We start from the raw sequence: 20,022 nt of genomic DNA, 5'->3' as shown, positions 1-20,022 counted from the left end.
ACATACTGGACCCTGACCTCATTCGTCAGTTCAGGGCCCTCCACCCTGAGAAGGCTGGTAGGAACGTCAGGAGCCGTTCCTAGGGGGGGGATTCTGTCAGGTTTTGGCCAGGACTGTTCAGGTTTTGGTCACTAGATGTCCCCATTGCACCTTTTTTGTACCTTTTGTTTTTTCCTTGCTCTATTATTGTTTGCACCTGTGTGTCGTTCCCTTGTTAGTATTTAAACCCTGTGTGTTCCTCAGTTCTTTGCTCAGTGTTTGTAAGTTAGCACCCAGCCCCAGCCATGCTGTTAAACTTTTTCTCTTGTTGGATTTTCCAGAGGTTCGCTGGTTTTGTTCTTGTTTATTTTGGATTAGTCTTTTGAGGTTTGTTTTTTCCCTTGCTGTTCTTACCACTTTGTGGATTTTCTTTGTATTTTGGAAGATATCTATTTTTGTCTCTTGGCTTTTCTTTGGACGTTGTGGATTTATATTTTTGCCGGAAGATCTTTTCTTTGATTAAACCACCGTCTCTTGTACTGCTGTGTCTGCCTCATCTTCTGGGTTCTGCCGATTTATTTAGTGACTGTTTCTCACACCGGGTCCTGACACAATGTAACAGGAATATTTAGACTAATGGATGCCACCCCTTAGATAAAATACGGAACGGTTCCGTATTTCACTGAAAGAATAAACGTCTTGTTTTCGAGATGATAGTTTCCGGATTCGACCATATTAATGACCTAAGGCTCATATTTCTGTGTGTTATTATGTTATAACTAAGTCTATGATTTGATAGAGCAGTCTGACTGAAGGGTGGTAGGCAGCAGCAGGCTCGTAAGCATTCATTCAAACAGCACTTTCGTGCGTTTTGCCAGCAGCTCTTCGTTGTGCGTCAAGCATTGCGCTGTTTATGACTTCAAGCCTATCAACTCCCGAGATTAGGCTCGTGTAACCGATGTGAAATGGCTAGCTAGTTAGCGGGGTGCGCGCTAATAGCGTTTCAAACGTCACTCGCTCTGAGACTTGGAGTGGTTGTTCCCCTTGCTCTGCATGAGTAACGCTGCTTCGAGGGTGGCTGTTGTCGTTGTGTTCCTGGTTCGAGCCCAGGGAGGAGCGAGGAGAGGGACCGAAGCTATACTATTACACTGGCAATACTAAAGTGCCTATAAGAACATCCAATAGTCAAAGGTTAATGACATACAAATGTTATAGAGAGAAATAGTCCTATAATAACTACAACCTAAAACTTCTTACCTGGGAATATTGAAGACTCATGTTAAAATGGCACATATTGCAATTTTACTTTCTTCTCCAACACTTTGTTTTTGTATTATTTAAACCAAATTGAACATGTTTCATTATTTATTTGAGGCTAAATTGATTTTATTGATGTATTATATTAAGTTAAAATAAGTGTTTATTCAGTATTTGTCAGGATTTGGCCAGGATTGTTCAGGTTTTGGTCACTAGATGCCCCCATTGCGCCTTTTTTGAACCTTTTGTTTTTCCCTTGTTCTAATTATTATTTGCACCTGTGTGTCATTTCCTTGTTGGTATTTAAACCCTGTGTGTTCCTCAGTTCTTTGCTCAGTGTTTGTATGTTAGCACCCAGCCATGCTGTGAACATGTATTTCTCCAGTTGGATTTTCCTGAGGTACTCTGGTTTTGTTCTTGTTTGTTTTTGATTATTCTTTTGAGGTTTGTTTTTTCCCCTGCTGTTCTTACCACTTTGTGGATTTTCTTTGTAGCTTGGTGGATATTCATTTTTTCTCTTGGCATTACTTTTTGACGTTGTGGATTTATATTTTTTGCCTGAAGACTTTTTTCCCTTTATTAAACCACCATCTCTAGTACTGCTGTGTCTGCCTCATCTTCTGGGTTCTGCCGACTATTAGTGACTGTTTCTCACACCGGGTCCTGACAGTATTGTTGTAATTGTCATTATTACAAATAAAATGAAAAAGAATTGTCTGATCGGCTTTTTTGGCATTAGTCACATGCGCCGAATACAACAGCTGTAGACCTTACAGTGAAATGCTTATACAACAGCTGTAGAGCTTACAGTGAAATGCTTACATACGAGACCCTAACCAACACCATAGTGCTCTCAAAGCTCATCAATAAGCTAAGGACCCTGGGACTAAACACCTCCCTCTGCAACTGGATCCTGGACTTCCTGACGGGCCGCCCCCAGGTGGTAAGGGTAGGTAACAACACATCCGCCACGCTGATCTTCAACACAGGGGCCCCTCAGGGGTGCGTGCTCAGTCCCCTCCTGCAGTCCCTGTTCACTTATGACTGCATGGCCAGGCACGACTCCAACACCATCATTAAGTTTGCCGATGACACAACAGTGGTAGGCCTGATCACCGACAGCGACGAGACAGCCTCTAGGGAGGAGGTCAGAGACCTGGCCGTGTGGTGCAAAGACAACAACCTCTCCCTCAACGTGATCAAGACAAAGGAGATGATTGTAGACTACAGGAAAAAGAGGACTGAGCACGCCCCCAATCTCATCGACGGGGCTGCAGTGGAGCAGGTTGAAAGCTTCAAGTTCCTTGGTGTCCACATCACCAACAAATTAACATGGTCCAAGCACACCAAGACAGTCGTGAAGAGGGCACGACAAAACCCCTCAGGAGACTGAAAAGATTTGGCATGGGTCCTCAGATCCTCAAAAGGTTCTACAGCTGCACCATCGAGAGCATCCTGACTGGTTGCATCACTGCCTGGTATGGAAACTGCTCGGCCTCCGACCGCAAGGCACTACTGAGGGTAGTGCGAACGGCCCAGTACATCACTGGGGCCAAGCTTCCTGCCATCCAGGACCTCTATACCAGACGATGTCAGAGGAAGGCCCTAAAGATTGTCAAAGACTCCAGCCATCCTAATCATAAACTGTTCTCTCTGCTACCATACGGCAGCGGTACCGGAGCGCCAAGTCTAAATTCAAGAGGCTTCTAAACAGCTTCTATCCCCAAGCCATAAGACTCCTGAACAGCTAACCATGTCGGCTACTCAGACTATTTGCATTGCCCCCCTTTTACCCTGCTGCTACTCTCTGTTTATTATCTATGCATAGTCACTTTAACTCTACCTACATGTACATATTACCTCAATTACATCGACTCTGTACCGGTACCCCCTGTATATAGTCTCGCTATAATTATTTTACTGCTGCTCTTTAATTATTTGTTACTTTTCTTTCTTATTTTTTACTGATCTATTTTTTACTGAACACGTATTTTTCTTAAAATTGCATTGTTGGTTAAGGGCTTCTAAATAAGCATTTCACTGCAAGGTTACACCTGTGGTATTCCGCGCATGTGACAAATACAATTTGATTTTATTCAGCACCGATTCCAGGTCCTCTAATGAGATGGGTCGCCCCAGATCCACAGATTGCTTCTCATCCAATACGGGCAAATCAAGGTTATCAAAAAAAGGCTTGCATTCGTCTGGCTCAAACTGGATATACGATTTATATAACTCCTGGTAAAAAGAGTGAAATGTTGCATTCATTTCCTGTGGATCAGAAAGTAAGCCTTTAGATGGGGATTGAATAGATTCTAAAGAAGTACAAGATTCACTTTTTTCCATTTTAAGGCTAGAAGCCTGCTTGGTTTGCTCCCATTAAAATAATAGTTCTGCCTCACTCTATGCATGATAAAAAAAAAATGCTTTCACCTTTATTTAACCAGGTAGGCCAGTTGAGAACAAGTTCTCATTTACAACTGCGACCTGGCCAAGATAAAGCAAAGCTGTGCGACAAAAACAACAACACAGAGTTACACATAAACAAACATACAGTCAATAACACAATAGAAAAAAATCTATGTACCGTGTGTGAAAATGTAGAATTGTAGGGAGGTAAGGGAATAAAAAGTCCATAGAGGCGAAATAATTATAATTTAGCTTTAGCACTGGAGTGAAAGAAGATGATGTGCAAGTAGAGATACTGGGGTGCAAAAGAGCAACAACAAAAAAATAACAATATGGGGATGAGGTAGTTGAGTGTGCTATTTACAGATGTGCTGTGTACAGGTACAGTGATCGGTAAGCTTCTCTGACAGCTGATGCTTAAAGTTAGAGAGGGAGATATACGTTTCCAGCTTCAGGGATGTTTGCAATTCGTTCCAGTCATTGGCAGCAGAGAACTGGAAGGAAAGGTGGCCAAAGGAGGTGTTGGCTTTGGGGATGATAAGTGAAATATACCTGCTGGAGCGCGTGCTATGGGTGGGTGTTGCTATGGTGACCAGCGAGCTGAGATAAGGCGGGGATTTATCTAGCAAAGACATATAAATGACCTGGATCCAGTGGGTTTGGCGACGAATATTAAGCGAGGGCCAGCCAACGAGAGCATACAGATCGCAGTGGTGGGTAGTATATGGGGCTTTGGTGACAAAACGGATGGTACTGTGATAGACTACATCCAGTTTTCTGAGTAGAGTGTTGGAGGTTATTTTGTAAATGACATCGTAAAAGTCAAGGATCGGTAGGATAGTCAGTTTTACGAGGGTATGTTTGGCAGCATGAATGAAGGAGGCTTTGTTGCGAAATAGGAAGCCGATTATAGATTTGATTTTGGATTGGAGATGTTTAATGTGAGTCTGTGTCACGTTCCTGACCGGTTTTCTGTTATTTTGTATGTGTTTGACGGTCAGGGCGTGAGTTTGGGTGGGTAGTCTATGTTATGTGTTTCTATGTTGGTAATGGGTGACCTGATATGGTTCTCAATTAGAGGCAGGTGGTTTTCATCTCCTCTGATTGAGAACCATATTAAGGTAGGTGGTTTCACATTGTTTGTGGTGGGTGGTTGTCTCCTGTGTCTGTGTTTGTCGCGCCACACGGGACTGTTTCGGTTTGTTTGTCAGTTCGTTCTTTTGTGTAGTAATTTTTCCTGTTCGTGAGTTCTTCGTTTTTGTAAGTTCGCATGTCCAGGTCTGTCTACTCCGTTTTGTTATTTTGTTAGTTATTCAAGTTAGTTCGTTTTTTGTCTTGTTAAATAAATTCATTATGTCCTATTCCAACGCTGCATTTTGGTCGAATCCTTGCTCCTCCTCTTCGGATGAAGAGGAGGAGGAATCCCGTTACAGTCTGGAAGGAGAGTTTACAGTCTAACCAGACAGCTAGCTATTTGTAGTTGTCCACATATTCTAGGTCAGAACCGTTCAGAGTAGTGATGCTAGTCGGGCGGGCGGGTGCGGGCAGCAATTGGTTGAAGAGCATGCATTTAGTTTTACTAGCATTTAAAAGTAGTTGGAGGCCACGGAAGGAGTGTTGTATGGCATTGAAGCTCGTTTGGAGGTTTGTTAACACAGTGTCCAAAGAAGGGCCAGAAGTATACAGAATGGTGTCGTCTGCGTAGAGGTGGATCAGAGAATCACCAGCAGCAAGAGCGACATCATTGATGTATACAGAGAAGAGAGTCGGTCCGAGAATTGAACCCTGTGGCACCCCCATAGAAACTGACAGAGGTCCGGACAACAGGCCCTCCGATTTGACACACTGAAGTCTATCAGAGAAGTAGTTGGTGAACCAGACGAGGCAATCATTTGAAAAACCAAGGCTATTGAGTCTGCCGATAAGAATGCAGTGATTGACAGAGTCGAAAGCTTGGCCAGGTCGATGAAGATGGCTGCACAGTACTGTCTTTTATCGATGGTGGTTATGATATCGTTTAGGACCTTGAGCGGGGCTGAGGTGCACCCATGACCAGCTCGGACACCAGATTGCATAGTGGAGAATGTACGGTGGGATTCGAAATGGTTGGTGATCTGTTTGTTAACTTGGCTTTCGAAGATTTTAGAAAGGAAGGGCAGGATGGATATAGGTCTATAACAGTTTGGATCTAGTGTCTCCCCATTTGAAGAGGGGGATGACCGTGGCAGCTTTCCAATCTTTGGGGATCTCAGACGATATGAAAGAGAGGTTGAACAGGCTAGTAATAGGGGTTGCAACAATATCGGCTGATAATTTTAGAAAGAGAGGGTCCATATTTTCTAGCCCAACTGATTTGTAGGGGTCCAGATTTTGCAGCTCTTTCAGAACTTCAGCTGTCTGGATTTGGGTGAAGGAAAAGCGGGGGGGGAGGGCTTGGGCAAGTTGCTGCAGGGGTTGCAGAGCTGTTGGCCAGGGTAGCGGGAGCCAGGTGGAAAGCATGGCCAGCCGTAGAAAAACGTTTATTGAAATGATCGATTATCGTAGATTTATCGGTGGTGACAGTGTTTCCTTGCCCCAGTGCAGTGGTTAGCTGCGAGGAGGTGCTCTTATTTTCCATTAACTTTAGTGTCCCAAAACTTTTTGGAATTAGTTCTACAGGAAGCAAATTTCTTTAAAAAAAATATAGCCTTAGCTTTCCTAACTGACTGTGTATATTGGTTCCTGACTTCCCTGAAAAGTTGCATATCGCAGGGGCTATTCGATGCTAATGCAGAACGCCACAGGATGTTTTTGCGCTGGTCAAAGGCAGTCAAGTCTGGAGTGAACGAAGGGCTATAGCTGTTCTTAGTTGTACATTTTTTTAATGGGGCATGCTTATTTAAGATGGTGAGGAAATCACTTTTAAAAAACAACCAGGCATCCTCTACTGATGGGATGAGGTCAATATCCCTCCAGGATACTCGGGCCAGCTCGATTAGAAAGGCCTGCTTGCTGAAGTGTTTTAGGGAGCGTTTGACAGTGGAAAGGGGTGGTCGTTTGACCGTGGACTCATAGCGGATGCAGGCAATGAGGCAGTGATCTCTGAGATCCTGGTTGAAGACAGTAGAGGGGTATTTAGAGGGCAAGTTGGTCAGGATCTTATAGGGTGCCCATGGTTACGGATTTAGGGTTGTACCTGGTAGGTTCCTTGATAATTTGTGTGAGATTGAGGGCATCTAGCTTAGATTGTAGGACGGCGGGGGTGTTAAGCACACCCCAGTTTATGTCACCTAGTACGAACTCTGAAGATAGATGAGGGGCAATCAATTCACATGATGAACTCAGTTCTCCTTAATAAGTCATTCAGTTCCAGTTTAACCACCCTCAAATCATTGCTGGCATTATTTGAGTAATTCCTTTTCAGGTTCCGTTTCAGGTTTCTCCAATAACTTGAGTCTTTGATTCCTGGCTTTATTGAGGTGAGACACAAAAATATGATGTAAAGTCTCTGGTAAACCCTTTAGTAGCCATCGATGTAAACCTAAGGTCCTCGACAAAGTCATTGTTTTTTGCAAAGAATTCAACTATTTTGGCTTGAAATACAGCCACGAACAATTTGTTTTGAAAAAGGGTCTTATTAAAATGGCAACATTTTGTTTTATTCATCTTAAAGCTCAAATCCACTTGGGTAACCAGGGGATTATAATCTGAAAGAGTTGCAGGCAATATTTGTATTGGCGCGATGCACATAATTTATAGTACGCTTGGCATTCTCTCAACCAGCTTCATGAGGTAGTCACCTGGAAAGCATTTCAAGTAACAGGTGTGCCTTCTTAAAAGTTCATTTGTGGAATTTCTTTCATTCTTAAAGCGTTTGAGCCAATCAGTTGTGTTGTGACAAGGTAGGGCAAGAACAGCTTAAATAAGCAAAGAGAAATGACAGTTCATCATTACTTTAAGAAATGAAGGTCAGACAATATGGAAAATGTCAAGAACTTTGAAGGTTTCTTCAAGTGCAGTCACAAAAACCTGCAAGAGCTATGATGCAAATGGCTCTCATGAGGACCACCACAGGAAAGGAAGACCAAGAGTTACCTCTGCTCTAGAGGATATGTTCGTTAGAGTTACCAGCCTCAGAAATTGCAGCCCAAATAAATGCATCACAGAGTTCACGTAACAGACACATCTCAACATCACCTATTCAGAAGAGACTGTGTGAATCAGGCCTTCGTGGTCGAATTGCTGCTAAGAAACCACTACTAAAGGACACCAATAAGAAGAAGAGACATACTTGGGCCAAGAAACACAAGCAATGGACATTAGACCGGTGGTAATTTATCAATTTGTCTGGAGTCCAAATTTGAGATTTTTGGTTCCAACCGCCGTGTCTTTGTGAGACACGATGTGAGTGAACGGATGATCTCCGCATGTGTATTTCCCACCGTAAAGCATAGAGGAGGAGGTGTTATGGTGTGGGGATGCTTTGCTGGTGACACTGTCTGTGATTATTAGAATTCAAGGCACACTTAACCAGCATAGCTACCACAGCATTCTGCAGTGATACGCCATCCCATCTGGTTTGGGCCTAGTGGGACTATAATTTGTTTTTCAACAGGACAATGACCCAACACACCTCCAGGCTGTGTAAGGGCTATTTTACCAAGAAGGAGAGTGATGGCCTCCACAATCCCCCGACCTCAACCAAATTGAGATGGTTTGGGATGAGTCGGACCACAGAGTGAAGGAAAAGCAGCCAACAAGTGCTCAGCATATGTGGGAATTCCTTCGACTGTTGGAAAAGCATTCCAGGTGAAACTGGTTGAGAGAATGCCACACGTGTGCAAAGCTGTCATCAAGGCAAAGGGTGGCTATTTGAAGAATCTGAAATATATAATATATTTTGATTTGTTTAATACTTTTTGGGTTACTACATGATTCCATATGTGTTATTTCATAGTTTTGATGTCTTCACTATTATTCTACAATGTAGAAAACAGTAAAAATAAAGAAAAACCCTTGAATGAGTAGGTGTTCTAAAACTTTTGACCGGTAGTGTACCTTTAAAAACAATGGGACTCACACTGGGCCTCAGGATCTCATCAGGGTATTTTTGTATAATCAAATTGCCATCGATAAAATACAATTGTGTTTATTGTCCGTAGCTCATGCCTGCCCATGCCATAACCCCACCGCCATCATGGTGCACTCATCAGTGTGGATGGATTTTCTTGTCAAAGGATAATATTCACTAACAGGGATGTAAACAAATTTGTAGACAAAATTTGAAATAAATATTTTTTGTGTGCATGTAACATTTCTGCAATCTTTTATTTCAGTTCATGAAACATGGGACCACTTTACATTCATATTTTTGTTCAATGTACATTCGTCAAATAAACTAATTCACCTTTTGCCCCTTTCATATTGATTAAGAGGTGCACATTGTTGTGTCATTTCGAGTGACGTGGTATGTGTTGTCACGTTGCAAAATGTGTGTGACGACATGTCATAATGAGACATTATTGATACAGGCGGTTTCTTGTTAATTTAATGCACCTGTTTTTTGTATTGTTTTGTAGCTGATCTATATCTAGATATGCACCAAGTCCCCCCATCTGATATTGGAATTAGTCAGCAAGAATGTTCAGCTTTATTTAAGTCTGTGGAAGTAAAAAAATGCAGTTGTTTTAAACACATTTACGGAAAGAAAAGTTCAGTCAAAAAGAAACGGACCGGAGAGAGGCCATGTCTAACAAAAGACAGTCAGCAAACACTGCATTTTCCAGCTGAATTATTAGATAATACTAGATTTTATTACAAATAAGCACACAATAAACATTTTGTTATGCAGCACTATAGAGTGCATTGGGATTGGTTGGGATTAAAAATTTAAAATAGAAAAATCATTATATTCAATACATCTTCATTCAACAAACACATCATGGCATTTTATGCAACAACTTAGAATGTTGAAGGCTACAGAGCACATTTTCTAACTTATACATCAGAACAACACTATACTGTAACCACAGCACAGAAACACGCGCACACACACACACACAGACACACACACACACACACACACACACACACACACACACACACACACACACACACACACACACACACACACACACACACACACACACACACACACACACACACACACACACACACACACACACACACACACACACACACACACAAAGCACATTTATATCGAGCACAGAAAACGGGGGCCCATACCATTCACATATTGCTTCAAAGCAAAGCAACACTGAAAAGCACATTGAAAATCGACTACATCTACAAGAAGAGAGGTGTTGCATTATGGAAATGCATGCGTATTAGACACGTTTAGCTGCTTATGAGGTGTAAAATGTGCATTTGGAGTGTGCGTTTTCCTAAACTGCCTTGGAAATGTGCTATACTTTTTGCTGATAAAGGACCTAATTGCTTATTCTGCTGAGACTACCTGATTGGGTAGGCTCATTTGGTAATGTGTAGTAATTGTATCCCTGAGAAAAGTGGGGGAAATTCTACAAACACAATAAATAAAAATAGCAGTGTATTTGAATTTCTAATTACAGTAAAAAAAATAAAAAAAATAATAAGTGACAGCTGAGGCACTCTCACTTACGATTCTTACAAACATTGCGTGTGGCTACGATAAGGTGTTGCTGATGCAAAAATGATTAAATTAAAAAGGCACAAGTTTACTTAACATATAATTAAAATAAATCAATGAAATGTCATTCGGATAAAATGTCATTCCTTGCTACAGCTGAAATACTGCCTGGTTTTTAGTTGGTGACGCAGAACGAACTGTGGCATGCATTTTATACCTTATAGAGCAGCTGAAAAATGAAATAAAATCAATGTTGTCGCTTTTTGCTGTTTCCAGGTTAATAGTATAGGATCGAGTTAGGCTCAAGAGTGGAGAGTAGATATAGGATGCTGAAAGCCTTGCCATTGATTTTATCACCACCAAAAAATAAGAGGAACCTCCAGGAAGGGATGGGGGGTAGGGTTGCGATGGTTCTGCCCACCTTGGTTGTCACCGTCAGGAGGGGTTTCCCTTCTGAAGACGCCATACTTGGTATCTCCTTCAGGACCATGGCAACAGTCTTATCTGCAGCCCTAGAGTCTCTTCCCTATAACAGGTGAAATCAACAATGACTCGTGTCAGGACAATTGGTTCAGTCAATGTTTTTGCCCTCTAGGGCATCTTACCAACTTTACTTTATGATTATGGAATTATATGATAGGCTATGGTGAGCGAGGACAAAAAACAGCAACATCGATTGAAAACATATCCACAATGCTATGACAATGGCTATGGAGGGGTCACTATACACAGATGAGCATGGTCTCTTGTTACCTTTAGCAGTTTGATCTGATATAGCTGGGATCTCTAATGATGATTAGATATACAACACAGGTATCATCGGGAATGTGCTAGTCAGTCTCTCATTGCTTAGAACACATGTCATACTGTAAAGTTGCAATCACTTTTCAGTGTGACCTCTCCCATCCCATCCCTCTCCCATCTATGCACACCTCCCACACTTAAGTTAAATGTATATCCAATGGAAAAGCAATGTGATAATAAGTGTACTCAGCAGATATTGTTGTTGCATTCATGTTATCAGAATTTCACACACTGTACGTACAGGGCAATTACCAAGTCTTGATAAATTCAGTATGCAGAAGCCCTATACAATCAAACATGTCCAAACAGGTTTCCAACGTAGGGCAAGAAAACAAAATGATTCTTGCGAGAATCGAAGTCTATTCAACAAAACAATGTCTACCATAGGAAACAGACACAAACTTAGCTGAATATCAATTACAAAATGTCATGCTGTGTAATGAGAGACTGTTGTTTTTGACAGTGGAAACTCTGTTACCTAATTTGATTGTCTAGGGCCCTTTGTTCTTTCACTCTCACCTGCATTAGAGAATAAGCATTTTTCTCAATTGACCCGGCGCTCCCAGTAAGCTTTATTCAAATATCATGGCACAACTTGTGCGCATTGCCTCAAAGTACCGTCCCCAGAGAGAACCGTACAGCCACCTGCCTCCACACTCCAACAACACAAAGTGAACCCAACTGTATACAGTACCAGTCAAAAGTTTGGACACCCCTACTCATTCAAGGGTTTTTCTTTATTTTTACAATTTTCTACATTGGTCGAAGAATAGTGAAGACATCAAAACTATGAAATAACACATGTGGAATCATGTATTAACCAAAAAAGTGTTAAACAAATCAAAAGGTATTTTCATGTTGTTTTAAGATTCTTCAATGTAGCCACCCTTCGCCTTGATGACAGCTTTGCACACTCTTGGCATTCTCGCAACCAGCTTCATGAGGTAGTCACCTGGAATGCATTTCATTAACAGGTGTGCCTTGCTAAAAGTTAATTTGTGGAATTTCTTTCCTTCCCAATGCGTTTGAGGCAAACAGTTGTGTTGTGACAAGGTAGGGGTGGTATACAGAAGATAGCTCTATTTGGTAAAATACCAAGTGCATATTGTGGCAAGAACAGCTCAAATAAGCAAAGAGAAACGACAGTCCATCTCCAGACTTGCTCCTGGAGGCCACTCGACTCAATCTGTCGGATTCACGCCAAGACTTCAAAAAGAAACCATGTGGAAATGGCTAGGACTCTCAGCAGACCAAAAATTACCCGGGTCCGAGATGAACACATATCCACATTTCTAGGAGGAAAATATCCTGTCCTTTGCGCCTGTTGGAGCACTGTGACACAGTTTAGTTAAGAGGGAGAGCGGGAAGGCGTGAGCCGGAACCCTGGTCCTGAGCATAGTTAAGGCGTAGTTAATGAATCCTTTAAGGCGTAGTTAATTTAATGAATCCTATGGAGCCCGAGACAGATGCAGAAGAGAACGTCCCCGCTTAGCTGCAAAGTTCAGCTGCCAAGTGGGGACCTGATCCAGCCCCAGAGTCCCTCCAAATGGGAACCGTCGCAACCGGGTATCTCAGCCGTGGGCTCAGCTGTTTTGAGTTGACACACTTCCTCACACACACATGCATTCGCACACTCACACGCACAGCATCAATGCCACACACTCTGTGTCTGTCCACCCCTTAGGGGAGTCCTCTGATGTTTGAGCTGTCCCTGTAGAACTCAGCTGTCCCTGCAGACCATCAGCTCCGCTGTGGGTTAGCCTAATATAGCATAGGTGACCACTCAGGGTACTCAATTCCATAACCAGCTTTCTTTGTGTGTGTTGTTCACAGTTCTAATTTGCAGGCTGAGCTCGGGCTAGTAGCATTTTGTTTCGCGTGCCAGACTCATAGGCCCTAGTCCTTGCCATTAACGCTACCTTGGGTTCATAGCTAACATCAGGCCATATTTGGCATGAAAATACTCATGAGGTGGTTTTATGATGGCATGGCTACATGGTTTACCGAACTGAAATCTCAGCTGCAATAGAGCGTTCGTGTACTGCAATGCGGGGCCTTCAGTATTTGATTACATACTAAATTATCTCAATTTAATTGCAACTACTGGCATGTGTACAGCATTATGCCCCAAATAGACAGTAACAGTATGCAAGGGTTTTTGCTCATTTTGAAATAATGTCCTCCTCAGCAAGAGTTCACTTCAGGCTTCTGAACTAATTAGAGTTGCTGGAGTCTTATAGACTAGGCTGTTTTACTTGTCTCTATCTCGCATCTCATGCCATCTTGTGCACTAGGAAACATGAATAAAAATGCTGGAAGCAGTTGTAACGAAAATCAAATGACTCTCTCCGAGTTATGTTTTTCCTACCACAGGGCACTCACGGCATGGCGACACGCTTCGTAAAACGGAAAAGCATAGAGACGCTCTGTCTGAGGGCAAAGGACAATACATTTGCTTTGCCTAAATATATAGATTCATGTGGACCATAACAAGGATTTCAATGTCCAAACAAAGCAGGATTCGAATCCGAGAAACATATGTGAAAGGCACACCTAAAGGCGATGATGCGATCGCGGCATCTTCACTCATCGCTGGTCTGGGTACTGTATCTGATCCACAATCCTCTCTAAGTTCTTTGATTTCCACTTATACTGGTAATGTACAGTCAATTCTAAGCCCTACTCCATTTCCAGAAGCAGCTGAGTGCTTAGAGATGAGTATTTAACCAGTAAGCTGTGTATAACTGTTTGCCTAACAGGAATACCTTTCCATACTGCTGGGACGGGGAAGTCTGTATGGATTTAAGCTTTGGTGCTGTGTTTAAATCCCTCAGTCAACAAAAGGGCTTTTGATGTGATTTGCTAAAAGCCTCCCTGCTGTGATGGTTATTTGTGTACACATACATCACTTAACGACTTTGAGGCCACACTGAACAGAGTGTATGTAACGCGAGGGGGGATAGAATGTCATTGAGGATCATCCTTGGAGGATCAAATGTCAGCGGGATCACTACGAAAACAGATGGGGGAAAGACGCTCGGTGTCTGAAAGATATTGAGGATGAGCTTATGAAAAGGATCCCCTCCCGTTCTGCTTAAATGTGTTTGAAGTGTTGTCCAGCTCTCCCTTGATGAAACAATGGATTTTATTTGCTGGCAGCAAGCAAAGATAAATGTAATTGTAAGCAGCAGAGGACAACGTATCTTAGATATGTTTTTAATGGGGACCGTATAGGCTCGCTATAGCTCGTCTCAAGGGTATATGTGCTGTTTTGTAATCTGACTGGTTGGATTCTTACAGTAAAAGCCAACCTCTGTGGCCTGTCTTGGCTCCATAGACAAAGCTCAAGGCTTTGACGAAACAGCAGGATTTAACCGATCCCCTGCCCATGTCGTATTCAGGGACAGCATTATACTCCCTTTGCACCAAATCCCTATAATTCCACTGCTGCACCAAATATCACTATGGAGATGACCTGCAACCGTAGAGTGGAAACAACAGTGAAGTGAAACTTTCTCAGTGGGTAAAGGACAATAATAACTGCATAATAGCTGTCGAAGTTTGAGAAATCTGACCCTGTAGGCTGGAGGCTGCTACAGATTGGCGGGACAGCTGAGCAAATTGCCTAAATGGGAGTCAGAGCAAGGACATCACGATGCTAGACAGTCCCTGCCAGGTTATTATACTCTCTACTCCCAAGCAGCAAGCTCAGGGATAGTATAGTACCTAGACACTGTACTACATACTGTGTAAGGGTTGAGTTTGCACAGAGCCACTGTCTGCTCTCTGCGATGACGGTTTCCCTCATTCTGTCAGAGGGAAGGGTTGTTAACATGAAGAAATACAACAGATTGATCACACTGCATCCACTGACATGAATTGACAGGAAGAATCAAAGTTTGTTATTTTATTGTGTTATTTTAGTGTTACTATTTTACTTTTATCTATTTGTTAATTTTCTTACTTTTTAACGGCATTGTTGGGAAAGGGCTCGTCAGTAAGCATTTCAAAGTAAAGTTTACAATAGTTGTATTCGTTGCATGTGACAAATACAATATAATTTGATTTTGATTTGATTTGATTAGTGTCATAAGGCAGAATTATGTACCGTAGGGCCATACTTCAAAATAGCAGAGCTTCTGATCGGAATAGAAAATTCAGGATGAGTCATTGATAACAAAGTCCCAGTCTGACCTTCTAAAGGCTGTTTATCATTGAATTACAGCAAGGGTTTCCCAACAAGGGTAACATCACACAGACAATGGTAGCATCCTCCCCTACGAGCCAGTCCAGAGGATAAGCCTGCCTCCTGGATGTCTGCCATCAAATAAAATAAAATGTTATTTGTCACATACACATGTTTAGCAGTTGTTATTTAGCAGATGTGTAGCGAAATGCTTGTGTTCCTAGCTCCAACAGTGCAGTAATATATAACAATTCACAACAATATACACCTAAAAGTAAAATAAACAAATTAAGGAATATATAAATATTAGGATGAGCAATGTCGGAGCGGCATAGACTAAAATACAGCAGAATAGAATACAGTAAATACATACGAGATGAGTAAAGTAAAAATATGTAAACATTATTAAAGTGGCCAGTGATTTCAAGTCTATGTATATAGGGCAGCAGCCTCTAAGGTGCAGGGTTATATAACCGGGTGGAAGCTGCCTAGTGATGGCTATTTAACAGTCTGATGGCCTTGAGATAGAAGCTGTTTTTCAGTCTCTTGTGGTCCCAGCATTGATGCACCTGTACTGACCTCGCCTTCTGGACGAAAGAGGGGTGAACAGGCCGTGGCTCGGGTGATTGTTGTCCTTGATGATCTTCGGGTCCTTCCTGTGACATCGGGTGCTGTAGGTGTCCTGAAGGGCAGGTAGTTTGCCCCCGGGGATGCGTTGGGCAGACCACATCACCCTATGGAGAGCCCTGTGGTTGCGGGCAGTGCAGTTGCCGTACCAGGCGGTGGTACAGCCCGACAGGATGCTCTCAATTGTGCATCTTGTTCTCCATTGTGCATCTGTAAAAGTTTGTGAGGGTTTTAGGTGACAAGCCAAATTTCTTCAGCCTCCTGAGGTTGAAGAGGAGCTGTTGTGCCTTCTTCACCACACTGTCTGTGTGGGTGGACCATTTCAGATCGTTAGTGTTCTGGAACATGAAGCTTTCCACCTGCTCCACTGTGGTCCAGTCGATGTGGATAGGGGAGTGCTCCCTCTGCTGTTTCCTGAAGTCCACGATCTGCTCTATTGTTTTGTCGACATGGAGCGAGAGGTTATTTTCCTGGCTCCACACTCCCATGGCTCTCACCCCCCTCGCTACGCTGTATCGTCATTGTTGGTAATCAGGCCTACCACTGTTGTGTCATCTGCAAACTTTGAGTTGGAGGCATGCATGGCCACCCAGTCATGGGTGAACAGGGAGTACAGGAAGAGGCTGAGAACGCACCCTTGTGGGGCCCCAGTGTTGAGGATCAGCGAAGTGGAGGTGTTGTTTCCTACCTTCACCACCTGGGGGCAGCCTGTCAGGAAGTCCAGGACCCAGTTGCACAGGGCAGGGCAGGGTTCAGACCCAGGGCCCCAAGCTTAATGATGAGCTTGGAGGGTACTATGGTGTTGAATTCTGAGCTATAGTCAATGAACAGCATTCTTACATAGGTATTCCTCTTGTCCAGATGGGATAGGGCAGTGTGCAGTGCGATGGTGATTGCATCGTCTGTGGATCTATTGGGGCGGTAAGCAAATTGAAGTGAGTAGGGTGTCAGGTAAGGTAGAGGTGATATGATCCATGACTAGTCTCTCAAAGCACTTCATGATGATAGAAGTGAGTGCCACGGGGCGTTAGTCCTTTAGTTCAGTTACCTTTGCTTTCTTGGGTACAGGAACAATGGTGGACATCTTGAAGCAAGTGGGAACAGCAGACTGGGATAGGAAGAGATTGGATATGTCCGTAAACACACCCGCCAGCTGGTCTGCGCATGCTCTGAGACGCGGCTAGGGATGCCGACTGGGCCGGCAGCCTTACGAGGGTTAACACGTTTAAATGGCTTACTCACGTCGGCCATGGAGAAGGACAGCCCAGAGTCCTTGGTAGCGGGCCGCGTCGGTGGCATTGTGTTATCCTCAAAGCGGGCGAAGAAGGTGTTAAGCTTGTCCAGAAGCAAGACGTCCGTGTCCACGCCATGGCTGGTTTTCTCTTTGTAGTCCGTGAATGTCTGTAGACCCTGCCACATACGTCTCATGTCTGAGCCGTTGAATTGCGACTCCACTGTCTCTATACTGACATTTTTCCTGTTTAATTGCCTTATGGAGGAAAAAACTACACCGTTTGTATTCGGCCATATTCCCAGTCACTTTGCCATGGTTAAATGTGGTGGTTCGCGCTTTCAGTTTTGCGCGAATGCTGCCATCTATCCATGGTTTCTGGTTAGAGTAGCTTTTAATAGTCACAGTGGTTTCAACATCTCCTATACACTTCCTGATAAACTTAGTCACCGTATCCATGTATTCATCAATGTTATTCTCAGAGGCTACCCAGAACATATCCCAGTCCACGTGATCAAAACAATCTTGAAGCGTGGTTTATGATTGTTCAAACCAGCGTTGAATAGTCCTTAGCACGGGTACTTCCTGTTTGAGTATCTGCCTATAGGAAGGGAGGCGCAAAATGGAGCCGTGATCAGATTTGCTCAAGGGAGGGTAGGGGAGGGCCTTGTAAGCATCTCGGTAGTTGGAGTAGCAGTGGTCGAGTGTTTTAGCAGCGCGAGTACTACAGTCAATGTGTTGATAGAACTTCGATAGCATTTTCCTCAAATTTGCTTTGTTAAAATCCCCAGCTACAATAAATGCAGCCTCAGGATATGTGGTTTCCAGTTTGCATAAGTCCAGTGAAGTTCTTTGAGGGCCGTTGTGGTATCGGCTTGAGGGGTAATATACACGGATGTGACTAGAAAATTCTCCTGGGAGGTAAAACTGTCGGCATTTGATTGTGAAGTATTCTAGGTTGGGTGAACAAAAGGACCCTGAGTGGTTAATCATGAAACATGCACCCCCGCCTTTCTTCTTCCCGGAGAGATCTTTATTCATCTCTGCGCGATTTACTGAGAACCCAGTTGGCTGGACAAAGATAGGATATCCTGAGAAAGCCATGTTTCAGGGAAACAGTATGTTACAATGATGTCCCTCTGGAAGGAGATTCTCGCCTTGAGCTCGTGTACTTTATTATCCAGAGACTGAACATTAGCGGGTAATATATTCAGAAGCGGTGGATGATGTGCGCACCATTCGGGAAAGTCATATTCCCGGTTTTTACCGCCGCTCTCATATCCAAAAGTTCTTTCCGGCTGTATGTAATAACACAAAACATTTCCTGGCCTAATTATGTAAGAAATAACACACAAAAAAACGAAATACTGCAAAGCTGCTTAAGAACTAGAAGCAGAGCTGCCCTATCTGTCGGCGCCATTCTTCAATCACCCTTTCAGTCGATACATGTCACTAATATTAGGACAAAGTCAAGCTTTACAGTTTTTTTACCCCACTTTTTGGTTCCAAGATAATTTTTGCTGGCAAGAACATTAATAGCTCATCAATTTATGGCCAACCAATCACAGTGTCTCACCGGCAGTATATTTACAATGCAGTGCAGGCTAATGGCAAAATAAACACTGCCGAAAGTAATTAGTATTCATGTTTTAAGCCATTTTGCGCCCTCTTCGAACTCTTTGAATAAACGCTGTTTATGTTAACCAAGATGAATTAATTGAATGCTTGTATAATGATTCTATATATACATAGTAAGCACATAGCCATTAAGAACAACAGCAAAAAAATATGTCAATTGCCATCAGTGTTTGTCCTCAGCAGATCTGCTCTCCATCAATCATATGAAGTAGTAATTGCACAATAAAGTCAGAATTTAAAATCTTCATCATGATGAGATATAATTGCAGGTGTATAACTTTCAGACAATAACTCAGTTATGAGGTCAGTAAAAATTGTTATTGTCACATACTGTACACCAGATAGGTGCAGTGAAATGTGTTATTTTACAGTGTCAGCTATAGTAGTAAGGTGCCCCTGGAGCAAATTTGGGTTAAGTGCCTTGCTCAAGGGCACCTTGAAAGATTTTTCACTTTGTTGGCAGCGCCGGGAGAGTGCCTCACCTATCAATAAGGCAAAGCTAATACACAGCAAAATATGCCACAAGCGATGTTTGTTGCAAACCTGTCCCTAACTGCAGAATCACTGTTCTTTGTAAAGTAAGCTTTGAAAACTGAATCAAATGAATTATTCTGACCTTTGTGGGGTTAAAAAGTAATTTTCTCAAAACATTTTATTTGTATTGCTACCATGGTGGTAGTGGATTTTTTGAACAGTGAATACTGGTAAGCCATGTGCACTAACGTCTTTGTAGCTTTGAGAGATAGTCCTGTCAGGGGTTTAATGACTTTGAGCACCCTCTTTACGGGTACCAGAGGTATACTTTCACAAAAACAGCACAGGCAATACTAAAGGAAATTCTCTGAGGTGAAACAAAGGGACCGAGGACTACTATGGTCTTAATTGAAGTTTTTGGTGTACCAGACAATTCTGCAGGGCCCACAATTGAACCTTTCATCAGGGTGCATCAAGAGGCATTCTATCTGAGGCACAGCAGAGCTCCTGCTGTTTGGAAGGGAAAACATCCAAGGCAAGCACTGACATCCTTCTACTCTGCATCATTAGCACTCTCCCCCCACTGCTGAAATGCATTTTGCAGACGGTCATGAAAAGCCCCTGTGTTTAGGGATTTGAAGGATTACGTGGATTCAGCTTGGATTCAGCTTTCTTGGGCTTTGTGTGCACAACGTAATGAGAAATCTATCTATATTTCTTTTTTTTTTCTTCACTCCATTTCTTCTGAGGGGTAAAATATCAAACCGTTAACCGTAGTGTTTCTATTAAGTCTCAAATCTTTTGAACTGA

At 42.8% G+C, this 20,022-nt stretch overlaps 1 protein-coding gene across 1 annotated transcript in view; it reads right to left on the bottom strand.

Annotated features, from left to right (window-relative positions):
* LOC139540694 (PEX5-related protein-like) overlaps positions 1-20,022 on the bottom strand; it is a 182,036-nt gene that overhangs the window by 104,714 nt on the left and 57,300 nt on the right. Inside the window, exon 2 of the mRNA XM_071344561.1 lies at positions 10,674-10,778. Within this exon, the coding sequence (XP_071200662.1) occupies positions 10,674-10,778 (105 nt within the window). The remainder of the gene's footprint in view (positions 1-10,673; positions 10,779-20,022) is intronic.

Source organism: Salvelinus alpinus, chromosome 16 (genome assembly GCF_045679555.1).
Source record: "Salvelinus alpinus chromosome 16, SLU_Salpinus.1, whole genome shotgun sequence".
Lineage (NCBI taxonomy): Eukaryota > Metazoa > Chordata > Actinopteri > Salmoniformes > Salmonidae > Salvelinus > Salvelinus alpinus.
This window is presented reverse-complemented; position numbering and strand designations above follow the sequence as displayed.